Genomic DNA, 18,545 nt, shown 5'->3' with positions numbered 1-18,545 from the left:
AGATTTGATACACAGTTCCAGTTAGACAAAATCTATTGGAACAGACTGAGGTTTAGGCAGTAGGACTCACACTTCCTTTCCAATACCACCTCCAAGCTTTGTTTGAGGACTGTGATCACCTTCATACATTCTAACCTGCACATACAGGGTACAGAATGAATGCTGGGGTTTCCTGCTGGCCCATTCTATCCTTTCCCTCCATACTGCTTGAACACAGCACACTGTGAAGAGCCAGTATAGTTTAAAACCAAGAGTCAAGTATTGGCTACAATACACAGCATACTAACCCTAAATCTAGCGCTAGCTGCATGTCAGTGTGACAGCGTGTATGTTGTGATCCTACCTTTGAGGAGATGCTCCAAGCATTAACCAGACTTTCAGGCAGAGAAAGCAAAATGTTAGACACCTCTCATACACTTATCTATGTGCCTCTCCTAGATCCACATACCTAGATCCTAGTACCATGAATGTGAATGAAAATTGTCATAACAAAATAATTCAGGTTCAGTTTATCAAGTTTCAGGTCTAGTTGGTAAAATGAACAGGACAGATTTGGAAGAGTACGTTATATCATGCTTTATAAAATAAAATTAAATCCTATTGAGATGTGTGTAGGCTTCCTTGATTACTGGGCACCTAAGCTGTGCTACCAAAAATATTACAGAAAATCTCTCTCTCACATGTTAAGGATTCACTTCCTAAAATCCCTAAAGGTAGGAAAAACAGATTAAGAACATAAATAGGATTCACTTGCATTGTCCTTAGACAGGCAAAACTCCTGTCAAAGTCACTGAGAGCTTTGCCTGTCCAGGGACTGCAGTCTGCTGCTTAAAATTCCGATTCCTTTCAAAAATGCCTGTGCTTCTTCCTACCATAGAAATATATTGCTTTTCTTTCCCTAAATAGTGGCAATTACAGGACCAAGTCTATCACTTGTTCTCTTTCATATATTCTGTTCACTCTCTCAGACTTAAGTCTAAATTTCAACCTTTCAAGTCTGTTTCTGAAGTCAGAATTTAGAATATCATGGGAGTATACAAAATATAAGGTTGTTTTGTTGAGAGAAAAGATTATACATTTGGCAAAAAGGGAAGCTACTTCAAAAGCTGTTTCAGCTCTTCCATAAAAACCACCCATTAGCTGAAAGTATTTGAAGTAAAATGTAAGGTAGCTGTAACCAAAGGAGCTGTAATACCCAGCACCAGCAAGGGCGAAAGGTCACATCTCAATATTACAGGCTCTTTCCCACCAAATCCTTTCAAATCTGCTGCATTGCTAAAGCAAGTAAGCACTTTGTACTGATTTACTGCACACCAAGTGCATAAAGGCTGTAACTTCTGATCCATTTTAAGAGAAGGAAGAAAAAGGGAGGAGGTGGCTGGAAGATAACTCACATCATGAATCAGCAACAAACTGCAGTTACATTTTCTAATTCTGCCATGCCTAACACAAGCTCAGTCAAATTAGAGGGGTTTGGTTTTTAAGTTGGTGGATTGGTAGAAATTTTAATGCATAAACTAAAGCCCATGCTAGGACTTTTATAGGTGGTAGGGCTGGTTTGTGGGATTTTTATTTTGTTTTGGTCGGGTTTTAAATTTTTTTTTTTTGGGGGGGGGGTGGGGGGGGTGGGGGGTGGGGGTGGTGGTGTTGTCTTTGGAGGTATGGGAAAGGAATGGGGTTAAAATTTCACAAATAATCTGCAGAACAAGTTTAGCATCAAGACAAAGCAATGCTATTTATTGTATAGAGTTAGCTGATCTTATCAGAATAAATGCAATAAAAAACCCAAACCCTGCTTCCACTACCTATGAAGGTACTGTCACGGGACTATCACAGTATTAGCCCAATTTACTTCTACGTACTAATTTTCTTTCACAAACTTTTTCATCTGCACTTTAACTAAGAGCATTATAGATTGTCCTAAGGTGTCAAGATGCCCAAATTCCATGCCATGCCTCAAACCCTAATATATCTGTCAAAATACAAAATTAGCTACTCTAACATTGATGGACATAGTAATACACCAAGATTTATAGCTCTCCATTTGCTCATTCCCTCCAGCACTTTCAGTATGGGAACACAAGAAAATGTTTACTGCTGTTGCCACCCCCCTATCCAAAATATCCAGGATAAAATCTTATCTGAGATGCCGTTCAGTTTCACAGCCACAGCTGAGCTGAAGTATGTACCTGAAAGCAATTCAGCCACTTTGCTGCACAGAACAAATACAGCGTATCATCACCAGAATTACAAGATTTATTCTTCAAATATATGCTCTCTGTGAATTTAAGTCTGCTGGGCTTTTTACTGAGTAAAATTAATATGAAATTGGTCCTTTAACATGGCAACTTTACATCACTGTTTCTTTCAACAATTTAATGGGACAACTTTATATCACTGTTTCTTTGAACAATTTTAATAGTGAAAAACCATGGGCTTCATCTTCCACCATAGTTAGACCTCACTGATATTTCAGAGACTAGTTCTTTTTCACAAGTTTTGCTTAAGATTAATAGTAATTTTACTGTTATTCTTCACAGCTGACCATTCTATTGGAGGCCAGCCTGACAAACACCATTCTGCTCTAGCAAAGACAAAGCGGCCCTGCCACCTTGCAAAACAGCTGTTGGTCCTTCATCCTCTCTTCAGGAGCAGCGCAAAGGGCAACCATCGCCTTTGAAATAAAACAGTTCACTCTCACTGATGGCAAAACCAATTGTCCTCTGTGAGTGTATACTCATTAAGTTTTATGAATTTTCTTCACAGAGAATGTAAAGCCTCACTCTGCTGACAACCAAGGTTTCAACCATGAAACAGCACAGAACAACAAAATAATGACTCTTCCTGGACAATCCTTTTAAATAAGCTACTCAAGCACATGACATTACTCTGTAACACTGGGCCTCCCTCTCTGTTTAATATGTTATTAGAATATTACCTATTCTGAACTGCATCTGTCTATTTTGAATACAACTGAACAGTAAATGCCTTTTTCTTTTTTTTCTGCCAATAGCAGAAATCTATTCTTGGTGCAGCTCTTCAAATGTAGTATTGTTCTGGAAAGTGCCTATAAAAATTTAGACTGTATCTACATCTAATCACACAGATGTGACCGCAGTTCATATACACCCTACCTGAGTTACTGTCAGATTAGCTAGCTGGGGCTCAGCAGCAGAATAGAGCCAGAGAGTTCAACTGAATTTGCAGAGCAATTTACTGGGAGTAGGGGACAGTTCATTAAGCAAACTGAGCTAACTGGATTGGCAGTGATCGAGAGAAACATAAACCCGCACAGCCGCATTTATAAGTTTATTTCTGGAGAGTAAGGCATCTCAGAGACTTCAAATTTGAAAGAATGAGTTTACCATCACAATCACGGTTACAACAGAACTAAGGTGGATGTAATAGGATTTATGAGACTTTTTGGTTCACATGCACACACTGAGCTCTGAAGCAACACAGACAGCCCCTCTCCCCTCACCTTCTGAGTATTAATTGGTTTTTAATACATTTTCATCACAGCCATAGGAATAATTCTAAACTAATTATAATTTTTATGTGAACATTTACATTAATTCCTTTCTTATTGCAGTCCAAGGGACCTGAAAGCAACAAAGCATTTTATAAGTAGCATCATTGTTTGTCCAGTTCATACATTTATGATTTTAGTTTACCTTCTCTGTGCAACACTTGCCATTCCCCAGCAATCCAAGACTTCCTGGATGCATAGAGGATAGTATATCGTGTAACAACTGTTTCAGGATCATCAGGTGGCTTCCAGGAAACCAAAGCAGTATCATCCTCTATCAAAGTCACCTTCACTCCTACTGGAGGGCCAGATGGTGCTGTGAGAACAGTAACACAATGCTATTAGGCTAACTGTCCTGGTTTCAACTGGGATAGAGTTAAATTTCTTCGTAGTAGCTAGTATGGGGCTATGTTTTGGAGTTTTGCTGGAAACAGCAGTGATAATGTGGAGATGTTTTAGTTGTTGCTAAGTAGCACTTACACTGGTCAAGGACTTTTTCAGCTCCCCGTGCTCTGCCAGGTGCACAAGAAGCTGGGAGGGGACACAGATGGGACAGGTGACCCAAACTGACCAACGGGATATTCCATACCATATGACGTCATGCTCAGTATATAAAGCTGGGGAAGAAGAAGGAAGGGGGGACATTGGGAGTGATGGTGGTTGTCTTCCCAAGCAACCGTTATGTGTGATGGAGGCCTGTTTTCCTGGAGATGGCTGAACTCCTGCCTACCCATGGGAAGTAGTGAATGAATTACTTGTTTTGCTTTGCTTCTGCGTGCAGTTTTTGCTTTACCTATTAAACTGTCTTTATCTCAAACCATGAGTTACCTCACTTTTACTCTTCCAGTTCTCCCCCCCGTCCCACCAGGGGGGAGTGAGCAAGCGGCTGCGTGGTGCTTGGTTGCTGACTGGGGCTAAACCACGACACTAACCTAATCTACATGCAATTAAATTGCTCAGAGAGAAACTGATGTGTAGACCTAATGGCTACTGCTACATCCCAGATAAACAACATACAAAAAACCCCACATACTGCTCCTCAAAAGAAACTCTCCCATTACCTCTGATCTGGTCAACAGCTTAGATTTTGTAACAGCAAATTTCATACTTTTCCTTCAACTCCAGAAGGAAACAAGTTACTGACTAACAAACATATCATTTACCTGTGAACAGCTACATCCCAAACATTGCAGTGCTGAGAACATCAAACCGAAGTTTTTGATTTTCACTGACCAAGGTGACAGAAAAGCAAGCCAGCAGCTAGGGTAGGAGATGTGTAATATTCTTAGTTTCTAAAACTTCTGGGGTTTAAAATACATTTTCATAATGCCTATGAATCAGCCATGCCTCTTTTAAATTTTTTCTTCGAGTTATTCCCATTCAGTGGTTGATAATGGTGTAAGTATATCACATTCTATATAAAAATTGTTGCTGATTTAGGTAGATTTTGAAAAATAATTTCACAGTTCCAAAACAAGGATTTTCCTGACAGCATTTTTCTCTCTCTCACTGAGAAGAGCAATCTCAGAGGAAAGTATTTCTCTCTCCTACAGACAGCTTAAAATTAATAGGTAATTTTTCAGGCCATTTGGTTTACAGAGTTTTCTTTTTAGAGCCATGTGGCCCCCTCCTAGTGCCTTACCTTCTGGAAGGGTAGTATGGTAGACTACTGGACTCCAGGGACTGGAGAGCTGGTCCACATGCAGCCGAACTGCAAATTCATACATGGTTTTTGGCTCAAGACCTTGAACTAACATATGAGTCTCTGACCTGTACAGATGAAGGAAAAAAATAAATTTAACAACAGCAGTTGACTCAAAGATCCCAAACTCATATGATATCTCTTAGTTATTTTGAGTAGATTCTCACTGTCAGTTCAACAGAGGACAAACCAGTTCAAGTCCAGACATGTGTTCCATCTGCACTGTCTAGCTGAAAGTGTAATTGTACTAACCCTGGAGGTCTCTGGAGGATATTATGTCTGCTGTCAGTTGACTTGAGCTCAAGTTTTTATAAAGGTTGTTTGGACAGCTGATACACAAGCAAGTCCAAGAATACTGTTGCCCAGATCACCAGTAGGTATCCCAAACTTAGCTCTTTCCCCATTTGTCCATACGACACCATGCTTCAAGCTGGAGTAACTCAAACTACAATCAGCACCACAGCTGAAAAGCCACATGCTGTTGGCTCCATCAGCTCTTCCTGGATCTGCTTCTCAGTTCACACGGCAGACGTAGGCTATGTGTGCAACTTCCCCTTCCACTTACGGCCTCTATCACCTCATGTTTAGAGGATCTCTGTAGAATATGAATGTTCCCTACTTATCTTGTAGTCATATTTGGTAATTTCTTAACTGTAAAATTGATTATATTAATTGTAATATTGCAGTTTAATATTTGATCACACAGTCAATTGTAGACATTCTGCTTCATTTTGATTCTGGGTGCGGGGGGAAATCTTTCATATACACCAGGGTTATTCTGGGTGTTAATATCCAAGTCAAGACTAAATCTCAATTTAAAATGGTGTTACTCTACAGATATTGCTTTATCTCATTTAGTATTTTCACCTTCCATACTGCAAAGGCAGTGACTGATATTTGCAATAGTCTCATCCTATCACAAAAAGCAGCATTCATTGCTATGCTCCATATTGCTCCCTAAGAATTTTACATGGTGATTATACATGGTGTCTAATTGTCAAGTACAGAATTATACAGCAGGGGATGTGCTCTTTGAAGGGAAAACCATCAATATTAGGATGGAAACTATCTTTTAAGACAGCATTTTTCTTATTTAGAAGGCTTGAGTGAACCCAAGTATCCAGGGAACTGTGCACACATGGATTCCCTCAACAGCACCATGGTGCCCAGCACAGGCAGTCCCAATGGAGCAAAGACTTATGCTCTCACATCACCTGGGCAAAGAGTTGAACACCAAGCCTAGGCAGAGTTTCTTCCCCATTCCACCTTTCTGTGGCTCATGCATTGCTCCTCTGAAAAGCAAGCTGTAGCTTCTACTCAGCATTCTCCTGGCAGGGTGCCACACACTCAAGGATGTGGCATTCCCACAATAACATGATCAACCCCTCAAAACTCAAAAATTCTTGTTTCCAGTCTTAAAATCAGCCACTGGACTAAGTCCCATCTTTACCCAGACAAGCTACCTACAAAATAGGTATTCTCTTTTGTTTGGTTGAAGAAGAGCTTAAAATTAAATTCAACTTGGACAGCTATTAAAAATTTAAGAGCTCATCCAGGGATCCAACACAAGGATCACAGGTAGAGAATTAAGCTGTTCTACAAACACACCTTAAATAACCCAAGAAACAGAACTAGCAGCCACTAGGCAAACACACAGTCCTCTAAGGGAGATAAAAGTTATTAGAGTAAAAGGTAGTTAAGAGAGAGCAGGAAGAGTAGAATTCGAGTGGGAAGGATCTGGAAATGGGAAACCAAGACTTATTAGTAGCACTGCACTTACGTTTGAAGGTAGAGAACCAGAGAAGCATTCTGCAGCCCCACTGGGTTGCAGCGGATTGTATAGTTAATGACCTGTGCAGATGTAAAGGCAGGCTTTCCCCAGTGAAGGTAGATAGAAGATGAAGTGTTAGCTTTGGCATAGAGGTGGTGAGGAGGTGGTGGCGGTGGCACCATACGATCACGGACAGCTGTTTAAACAAAAAAAGAGCATGAATTATTTAATGAACTTGATACAGATACTGGTAAGCTTAAGAAACAGGTCTGAGTCCACAGGTTTAGATTCAAATCTGCCCCTACCCAGTACTACCTGGTATTCAGACCCACGAATCTGGTTCAAGCTATTAAAGATCCCTTCTAACCCAATACATGTCGCATATTACTTCTATAGTCCCACTTGTTTAGTCAAAAAAAAAGTCAAAACTATAAACAGAGACAAGGGAGAGAGAGAAATCTCTCATAAGATACATGATACGTCACTGGTTAGTTGGATTATCTGGATCACCAGGGGAGGAAATGGTGCTTAGTAGCTATCTTGTTTCCTCCTGAACACAGGAGACTGTCTCAGGTGCAGGATGACTAGGACAGTATTTGTCACAGATATGATCTTTCTGGTTCTCTGTTTGACACTGATTGATTATTTATAGGTTAAAAAACACAGAGCTGCTGGGACCTTGACACAGCTCAGCTCTTAATAAATTCTTCATGCACCTACAACACTTACAGACACATCCTGGAGTGCTGACTGTTTGATCTGCTTGATAACCTTCTTCCATAATGTTATATGCCAGCAGCCTTACATGATACTTTCTTCTAGGATCTGCACAAAGAAAAGGAATAATTAGACTCAAGAAAAAAAAAAAGGAATTTCAGATTTCTACAGATAGTGAGATAATTCCATTCTCCTGCAAGTTTGGTTCAAAACTTGCCTGCTACAATCAGCAGACTAATGAACTGGCTGGATGCCTGGAAGCCTGTCTTTTCTCCAGCTCTGCAAATTTCACTGAATCTTTGCCCAGACTGTGCTAGAATCAGTCACATATCTCCCAGTCTTGCTTCCAACAGCCTGAAACCATAGTTTGTAACAGAAATCAGCGGGAGTAGGATATATATCACGTTTCTATCTGTAACAAAATCATACCTTCACAGCTACAGAGCTAGATTTAATAGTATTATTCAGCATATTGAAAGCGCTTTCAGTCTATAATAAAAATTTGTTAAAACAAATAGCATGAGATCCACAGAAACCAACATTTATTTCTGGATAAGCAGGCTGTAATGAAAAAGGGCAATGAAAGCAAAGGCAGGAAGACAGGACCCAGCAAAGAAATGGGACATGTTTTGGTTCCAGGTTCTGAGAGAAGATACACTGAAACAGAAGTGACTGTTAATAATGCCTTTGACCCACAACTTCCTCTTCCACGTGTTTGCTTGAAAGCTGCTTCTGGCATTCTTAGAGGGTCACTGTTCCGTGTTTGAAGGGTCTCCCTGTTTCCCTTTCTCTGGCCATGTCTTTGGGTACCCATATTGCAGTTTGCTGCTTCTCTCAGTTCTGTTAGTGATACACTCGCCTTGATGCAAGTGAAAGTTACCACAGAGAAATGAGTTTGAAAGGGCCCTTGAGCCTTCTGTAAGTGGAGATGGTGTGGGGTACCCACAGGTGGTTAGGAGTGCAAACCAACAGGATGGCTACACTGCTTCTCTGCAGCATACTCCCTTGTGATGGTATTTGCAAGAAATCCTGTCCATATAATGATGATTTGCAAGGTGGTGGCACCTGCTACTAGTACATACAAGCTCTTCTGTGTTCAGCTAAACTTCACCCCAGTACTGATGTAGATATTAGGACATCCTCCTCTTCTATTGACATGAACTCTTTCTATTCAGATTTTCAGAAAGTCTAGGCAGATGGTATATAACTGTGCTCATCTTGTTTCTTTCTTCCTTGCCCTAAAATACCATCATATTATTCCTCTCAAAATAACATCTCTTTCTCATTTTAGCTGAGATTTGACAAGGGTTCTCTTGTGAAGTAAACAGGAACACAAATCCCTGACATTTCTTCACCACAAATAGGACTTCTGTTTACATCAGATCTTTAGCTCCCTCTGCAGTCTCTGCACCAGCAATACAGTCTTAACAACTTGATTTGGCATTCCTGTAAAGACATTGTAGTAATTTCATAAAAATACATTTTGTAAAGTCTTTTCACATTTCTTTTGAAATAGACAGTCTTTTTGTGCTGTGGTTACCAACATCAGCTTTAAATGAGATATTGCTAGGTAGAGTATCTCTTTATCTCTGTATCTTTATTTTTAAAAGACTATTTTACCGAAATCTAAATATAGGTGCAAAGGAAATGGGGCTCTTAAATTTTAATTACAGTGTTTCTTTCATGTGTTTAACACTAGTGGTAGAATAGGCAAGAGGAGCCCATTCCCATTTTTCAAATACACTTTCACATCACAAGTAGTCAATATAAATAACAGAATGTGAAAAAGTTTTTTTTAAACCAGAGTAAAATTTTCATTTGCTTTGAAGTTGTTTTTTTCAGTTTACAGTATCACTTTAGCAACTGACAACATCAGTTGTTCCTAGCCAACAAATTACAGTCAGAGAAAAGATGGACAAAAACACATTGAATAACCTTAAGCATGTGCTAAAAGAAAATACCTAATTTTAATATTGAAAATTCAGAAAGATAGTGAGATATTATATGTAAATCATTGCAATCTCTGCAAAATTTGTAATAAACAAAGACATGTGAAGGGAAGGTGCATTTAAAAACATTCAGCCCAACCAAAAGGGTAACTGCACTTCAAAAGTACTAAGTGATTTGAATACACCAAAATCAAGATGCAGTGACTTATTGAGGCTAATTACAGCATGCTTCTCAGAAAAGGTGAAATATATATAACCTGTGGTAGGAAGACATATTTAGCCCATAACTGAAATATTCAAAACCAAAGCCAAAATTACAAAAAGGCCATCAAGACCTCTTTAAGATCTCATTAGGATTACACTTCGGAGGTTGTTACTATAATTGATTCTCCTATCCACTCTTAGAAAAAAAACTGAATTCAGGTACTATTTAGTAGACCCTTGAACAGATTCCACATAAACAGGCCGCACCCACCCTGCCAAGTGTCACACTCTATCTTTTTCTTTACAAAAGTTCCTGCAGAAGAGACACCTGCTGCATTTCCGCAAGACACAGGATGACGGACATGACAATTTATCATCCTGCCAAGCACCTTCAAAAACTGTGTGCCCTTTGAAAATGGTCACCCAGAACTGATCATCTTCACTGTGAAATGAAGAATAGCTAAGGTCTAGTGCCCTGATGAGCTGAATGAGGAGCCTGTGAGGTCTGTTTATTCTCACTGCTTTTAAACAAAAAAAAAACCAAACCCTGAATTCCTCATTAACACTTGATTGGGGAGGACAGGAAGAGTAATGGTATGTGGAAGAAACGCAAAAATGTAACTCCCACAAAAAAAAATGCAAATGTCTTTGAGAAAAACACATTTTAAAAATCTTATTTTAAGTGTCTTCAACGCTCTACATTAAGAAAAAGCACAACATTGAATACCATTCATCTTACTCTTGTTTGATGCAAGAAGTTTCAAAAAGAATTATCTTTTTATAGAAGAACCTGTTTAAAAATAAAGTCTCTCAACTAGTCTCTGCCATCTACAAAACAAGGTTATTTCCTCTTCAAGACATCATGGTTCAACTGGTAGCAAGACTAGTTTAACTCAAAAGCGATTATCAGAATTTTTAAGCTGTCACACATTACCGCTTCTTTGGTTGAAAAACCATCTGCTGCTATCTGTAATTGAAACAGCAGCTGAGGAGGGCCGCATTATGTACTGGCCTAGAAAAGCCTAAATGTTACAGAAATCTAAAAAGAAGAATATAAAAGAATTTTAAAGACAGTGTACTGAGCAGCGAAAGAAACTGATGTGAAACTTGCTTCACAGATTCCACGTATAACATTCAAAGTGCCTGCTGAGATGCTGTCCCACATTGATCATGATATGGCTTCACCATATGCAAAACAATATAATCGACAGCCAAAGATCTGCCTCCAGTTCCAACAGGTGCTTGCACACCACTTGTTTTATGAAGTGGTGGGAAATATTTTGTCTGAAGTAGCCTCTGTTCAGAATATTTTTAACAATTGTTAGTTTCATTTACAGGCTTATGATGATTTACTCCTCAATGGAAATCCCAGTACAAACTTGGCATGAACACTTCCATCTGTTCATCAGCTGGATCAAACATTCAAAGCCAGACATATCTTCAGAGAGCGAACAAACTTCAGGAGCTTTCTTATCTTTAACCAGCACAGGTATCCTGAATAGTTTACACATAAATCACTGATAAAAGATTGGGGATAGCATGGCCACCTGGGGGGCTAACAGTCTCAAATTTAATATATGCCATCCATGCACATTATACAGCAACAGGAGGCTTGAGAGGGTCAGACAACAGGAAGGCAAGTATTGAGGCCATCAGTCATGTTCCTAACAGACCCAGGAGCAACACATCTTTCCACAGAAGATCACTGCTATTCAGAAACAAATTAGGTGCAGTGATTTACTCAACCCATTCAACACACAAATTCAGTTTAAGTAAAAACACCTCACATCAAGATTTCACCTCTGCATTTTCAATATTTCTCTGAACAGCTGGTAACACTGAGTTAACTGAAATTAATTCTCTTGCAATTGCCAGCATTTGTGTAGTGGTTGAAGGCTTGTTCCCAGACCTACGGTGAACAGGAACAATTCTGTAGCCCACTTACCAACTGGCTGAATTTTTCAAGTTAATTTGTTTCTGTTGAATCAGGTTTGGGTTTTTTAGTGCTGCTGGCATTAAGTTGTTCTAAAATTACGTGTCACAGCACCTGCAGCTTTTTAATAGGCATTTTTATTGTTATTACTTAAATCAGCCGGTGGAAAGGATGCAAAAACTACTATTTGTTTGTACAAATCAAGAGGCCAGCGCTGATGTTGATATAAATATGCTAGATCTAATTGATAAATTTTATTACAAAAGTGCCTCTGAAGCACACAAAGACTGTCTTAAAAGACATTATAGGCTGGATGTGATAAGCTGGCGTAGCTTCACACATTACAGTGGATCTGCCTCACACACCCTTTGTACATAACCAAAACCTGTCACTATTAAAAACACATGAATAATAGTTTAACCAGAGGCAGAAATTTTACCTCTGGTAATACCACCTTTAACATAGGTATAAGAGTAAAACATAAAATAAGAGTAGGAAAAAGCTAAATAAGCCTTCTATTGATTAATCTCAAATTATCAAAATAGATACTGTCCCAAAAATCACCGGTTTACAATTTATGTAGGATCAGCCTCATTTTTCTATGGCATTTTTTGGTAGGTAGGTCACTGTTCCCTGGTGATACTCCTCCGGAATCTCATATCCTGTCATTCACTCTCCCATAAAAACCTGCAGTCAGCCCTGCAGATTCAACCCTGATAGGTCTTTCAGCAGCAAGACACTGGGGAGCCTCCTCTTTGTTTTGCGAGCCTATGAATAGGTTCTACTCCCTACAGTAAAACCCTGACAAAGCCAAATACTGCAAGTATGAGCAAAAAAAATTAAGGTGAACTATCATTTAAAACATGGACTGTAACTTGGAAAGAAAATTAAACATTACAGCTTGGTAAGAGTTCAGACAACAATGATTTACTTGTGTATTTTACTGCCCTACTACATCCCTGAGATATAATCTTAGACATTATGTTTAGCTTCTCAGAAAGCAGATAGAAAGCTCATAGCAGTTACTGGTATTAATCCTGTAAAATCATATTCTTCAAGAAAAATATTACAGTGCACTCAGATGTTCCAACCCTGGTTTTGTTACAAGTTATTTCATTTCCCAGCATGGAGGCAGCTGTTTATCTGTCTAGATGCAAGAAACAGAGAGAAACTGCAAAAATATTATGAAGAATTGAGACATGATTTATTAGCAGTTCTATTGCTCTACAGTTCATTGGTACATCCATGTTTTATTTCATCGGCTCAAAGTTATTCAGTGTTCTTTACTACTGCCATCAGCCTTGCTTCTGTGTAGATCTTCTATTTCTCTTATAGTAAGGGGACAAGTTGCTACTCCAAAGCAGCTGTCAGTCAGAACTACTCACATTCAGATTTTCCCATTTTCTTTTCCAAAACTTAAGGTTTTAACGTGCTCAAATTATATCTATTTCTTAGCTAAACATAGATTAAACATAGACAGCCCAGTTTTCAAAGCTTAGGAAAACATAAATGGAATTCCACTGAGTTACTGTCTCAAACTTAGTTCTTCAGTTCTTCTAAAATATTGAGACAAATACACAAAAACATATAAACCAATCTGGCATTGTTCCACAATAGATTAAATGGTGCTTCTGTTGACCCTAGTGGCCTCTGAAATGTATCCACTGAAAACCTAGGTTTTGCTGGGATGATTGTTGTAGCAGCTACCACTATTTGGAGGAAGGGAGGCCAGGGGAAAGGTCCTCTGTTTTAAAGACATTTCCCTAGCGATACAGGTGGCATGGGAAGATGAAGGAACATCTCTTCAGCCAACGTGGGTTAGTTCCATCTGGTAGAGTTATACCTCATTGCTGCCAGATGGTGTCCTCATGCACTTCCAATGAACACAGATGGAAAAACTAGAGGCATCAAAGATTAAATGCCTGTATTAGCAGTTAAACAACTAAAACCAGAAATGTGCTTCTAATCACTTTGCAGCTGGTGAAGTACTTTTAATGCAACTACCTCATTCTTAAGTGGCCAAGATTTCACAGACTGAACTTTTAGGAAAAGGTACTAAAAACAATAAAGTCACTTCCATATTCACGATGGAACAAAAATTCCATTCTCAATGCATTCTATTACATAATTTAAACCCTTTAAGCTTAAAGCAACACAACACTAACAACACAGCCAATGAAAAATCCCAATCCATATATACCTGCATCCTCCCTTCTCCAAAGAATACATAGAAATGCAAATGTCCTGATTACATTTTAACACTATCTTCAAATCATTTTTCTGCAAAAGCCCAAACTGCATTTATCTCATTCCAATTTTGATAATCTGTCTTCATATAATTCTTCCATTTCAGGTCAATGTATAGCATTAAAGATAAATATGAAACCTGTAACAGCAGGTTCCACAACCACACTGAACACGAGACACACTGGGTAACTGCTCATTCAGCTAAAGCTTATCCTGAATAGAAAATGAAGAGTCCTAAATCAAGAGTGTTACAAAGCCATGTTTGCTGATACCAACACAGACAGAATTTTGGCTTTCTGGCAAATGCTTCATAGAAAGCATCTGTTTACAGGCTACTTAGCCAGGGTTATAAGAGAGTGTAATATTGCAACCCCTAAAAGCCCTGTCATTGTTTCCTTCAGCTGCTGCATGTTTGTGAAGCATCGAAGGCCTTGAAAGGAGCCAGAGCAGAGCCAACAGGTCAGGGCTAGATAAAATTAAGAAAGAATCCAAGGTCAGACCATGAAAGAACTTCTTTTTTTTTTCCCCACCCCTCCAGAAGAGTGAGTCCACCTCTAGCAGCCTTTCATTCAGTCCTGATAAGAAAAGACAGCACTCCACAATCTGGATTTCAGACTTTTTAGGTCCTCTTTGGGGAGAAGAAAAAGTAAGTAAGCCTAAAGAAAATGGACGTTTTACTATCATTTACTGTTGACTCAAAGTCTGGATACTGAACATACTTTCATACCTGTTTTGAACATCCCTGGGCTCAGCACTTTAAAAGGAAAATATGGATAGAAATAAAAGTATTGAGGTCTTTGTTCTTGTTTCTAAAATAATTAGGATTGCACAGAATTTCTAGAGAAAAAACCAAAACAGTTAGTGGCTTGATGTTCTGAATCAAGTTCAGCAACCAGAAACCTAGAAACAACTTCTTAAGCTATATCCAATATGGCAATTCTAACATTTGGGGAAGGGGATAAGAAAAATATTTCAGTTTTATTCTAGCTTACACACAAAGTTAGAAATAATACTTTTTTCCTTTCAATTAAAGGTATCAAAACCACACTACATTCAGAAGGCTGAAAAAATTGTTGTTCTAAGGACAAAACTTCTGTGGCCAAATGTCCATTTTTAATTTAATCTTTTGTGCTGCTGGATTTTTTGTGCTACCTACAGGTCCATTTGTTGGGTAGTGGTCCGGCTGGATAGCTCATTGGTCTGGTTTGCCAGGGTGACTGCGCTGCCCCTAAGCCTGTCCCTTCAACACAATAAACTCCAGATAATTATTCAAAGAAGAGGCCAGCAGCATGGGTTGCTCTGACATCGGGTCATGGCCTTTGACATCGAATATGGGGCTAGCCAAAGTCTGCTCCAAGCAACAGAGGTCCAGGGGAATTATTAAGGGGGAAGGGTGGGAAAGGAAGAACACTGAGAAATACTATCCTTAAAAACGTTCTTTTGAAGCAAAGTAATGTAAATACAGCAGAAACTTGTTAGGAAAATAAGCAAATACATTTCAAATATACTAGACGAAAGTGACAGAGAGAAGTGCATCAAGCCAAACAGTAACATAAAGCCGGGAAGTAGAAGGATGATACAGATTCAGGTCTCTTCCTCTCAAAAGCAGGTATTCCTTCTCAGATTTTCAGTATTGGATTTTATTTCTCTCATCTAAAAAATGCCCTTTTACCTTGCTTGGGTACATAAGATTAAACAAATAAATACAGTTTAGCAATCCAGTTCTATTATGTTTTTTAAAATCTTGTCGAGGCTCTGGGTATGTAATTTCTAAGCATTATTACCAGCTTCAGATAATAATATTTATTTACTTCTATTTTTAAAGGTGGTAGAATTTCAATTGATCACACATTTTAAATAACTTTTTAATATCAGACTAAAATAGCTTGAGAGGTTACAAATCACCAACATTTTATATCTCATGGTTTCTTTTTCAATTTAAAGGTAACTTCAAACAGTTAGGTGGAACAAAGACTATCTGTGATACTCATGTTTTCCTTTGCAAACCACATAACTGAAGTAGAAACTAAGCAATTTGTTCTTTGTACAACACTGTAAAAGTTTATTTTGGTAGAAACTAGAATATATGACATATGTGAGTTGATCCAGCTCAATGGTCTGGCTTTCCACGGCTTTGGATGGCTCTCGCTTATTTGTCTAAATCTGAAAAGGGTCTGTATCCCTTTTGTAGCTTTGCGCTACCCCCTTAGAGGGCCCCAGGACAAACACCACCTCACACCCCCTTGCAGTAAAAACATCACCTCTCCTACTGCCCACATTCAGCAATAGCAGCCTTATACAAAAAAAGTAGGGGGGGAGGGCTAGTGGGGCAGGATGAATTCCCAGCATACAACATTTTGGCCTTTTGGAGACTACAGAAACAAGACAACTATCTAAAGGTCTCTAATCTTTCTAAAAGAAGTGAAACAAATCTCAAGGATTTTATGTTTGCTTGATTTCCTAATGGGCGTAGCACATTACCACTCTGCCTACAATATTTTCAATCACTCCCTATGTTTCTCTTGCACTTTAGAGAACTGTTAAATTGCACAAAAAGCAAAAAGCTCTCTTCCAATATTATTCTAACACACTAAAACTACCAGACACACTTATGTTAACTAGCCTGGCTCACCATTTTCAAAGTGAGCCCTCAAAAGCTAACTTGAAAGCAATACCAGAGGCCTGGACAAACACCTAATTTTGATCTTTTTGTCTTTTCTTCTGAGAGACCTTTTCTTTTGTTGCTGCCCAGTGGAAATCACATAGCTCATCAGTCCTGCTTTGAAAGATGAGAGCACTGCCCCTCAGTCCACCCCTCAGAGCACAATCACTTTAATGGAATTATGTAGAGAGGCCATCTCTGGAAGAAGAAAGAGAGAGCGAGGGGGGAGGGAAAGTGTCCGAAGGAGCCAGCAGAGCTTTAATTACCCCCAGTTACTAACACAGATATGTCCACTGAGAATTTACACCGAGGTCTAAATAGGATGTGCCCCCCTCCCATACAACAGGTTCCCTTACATACAGCAAGTGACCCATGCATGAGTGACAGAAAACAGCCAGTGAATTAAACATTACAGTAGAGAGTCAGGAAAAAAAAATTAAAAAAACCTCAAACCAGACTAATGCTGCTGCAAGGACTCCTCAAAACAGGAGTGTGCTGTAGGAGATTCTTTTCCGTAAGACCGAAGAGACTGAAAAGATCATCTCCACAGTGAAGACCAGCATTTCTGGGTTGCAGATAGGAAGGAAATTCAGACAATTTGCCTGACCTGCATGCTAAGAGCTTCCAGAAAATACATCTAAACACAATGCAATAAGCGTTCTATCAGGTTTGGTTTAACATCTATTTAGGTACCAAGCTCTATCATACATATGCACTGACTGCCTGACATCCAGCATCACCTTAAAAACAACACATTTTTAGACAATGACGAAAGCAATCTGCTCACAGCACCCAAACTTCCCCCTGAAGCTATGAAATAAATTTTCTTTCAGAACTAACATTTTCTGCCGGTCTGTCATGGACTCCCCATGCCATTTTGACCCTTTTGTGCAGCAGAATGAAAACACTATCTATCATTACTTGCACTGCAGTGATTTTCTAGGAGGTGCACAGTTTCATTGCAAAAACATCTGTGGCCTGGTGACTATTCTCAGATCTCAAGTTTTAGGAGCCGTGCTATTGCAAGCATGACTGCAAGATGCAAAAGTTTCAGATAGGGCAACTAACAATCAGTCTGGCGCTCTCCTCCTTGAGAGGGCAACAAGGAACTGCACTAAAAACCATTCAAATTGCTAGGTGCAAAACAAGTCAGTAACAAAAGGAAAACAAACAAAACATGCAAGTAAAAACCATCATTATATTTTTCTTAAGGTAAGTATTGGCTACATAGCTTATATACAGCTGCATCTGTAATTAGGGCCCAAACTTCAGTGGGACATTCTGTTACTACACGTGTCAAGGGCCATGCGTGCTCTCGCTTACACAGCACTCCCATTTATTTGTCAGACACCAGGTTGTGGTCATGCACCTACTAGACAGATACCTGATCCACACTGTGTCCTTGGGCTTGCTGGCACGCACAGTTGTGTGAGCACTGAACTATTATTATACAGACTCTTTGCAGATGTAAATAAAAATGCTTAAAGAAGCTCAAAATTTGGCACTTATTTGTTGAATACAGGAGGGAGTTAACCTAGAAGGCTGACAAGTTTTATAGTGAATTTGCTAAACTCTCACATTTGTTGTAGACTGCCAGTTAGTCTGAATACACGATTACCACTTCCAATATAACAAATTTCAAACTTAATTTGCTGCATTTAAGTCCAGATGTATTAAAAAGGCTTAAAAAAGAATGCTGGCATCAAGCTTCCTTTGTACACTACTTCTAATGCAAAGTATGCATTGAAAACTCAGCATATAATGCTAAGCATTTTCCAATTACGCAGGTTAATAAACCAGGAAGCAGGGAAAACAGCTAATAGCACTTGTA

The 18,545-nt window shown here is 39.0% G+C and overlaps 1 protein-coding gene across 1 annotated transcript in view; it reads right to left on the bottom strand.

Annotated features, from left to right (window-relative positions):
• PRTG (protogenin) overlaps window positions 1-18,545 on the bottom strand; it is a 93,317-nt gene that overhangs the window by 10,851 nt on the left and 63,921 nt on the right. Inside the window, 4 exon segments of the mRNA XM_075100311.1 lie at window positions 3,675-3,845; window positions 5,172-5,299; window positions 7,012-7,198; window positions 7,732-7,827. Coding sequence (XP_074956412.1) covers window positions 3,675-3,845; window positions 5,172-5,299; window positions 7,012-7,198; window positions 7,732-7,827 — 582 coding nt within the window.

Source organism: Phalacrocorax aristotelis, chromosome 7, assembly GCF_949628215.1.
Source record: "Phalacrocorax aristotelis chromosome 7, bGulAri2.1, whole genome shotgun sequence".
NCBI lineage: Eukaryota > Metazoa > Chordata > Aves > Suliformes > Phalacrocoracidae > Phalacrocorax > Phalacrocorax aristotelis.
The sequence above is the reverse complement of the archived record's forward strand: the minus strand, read 5'-3'. Positions and strand labels throughout refer to the sequence as shown.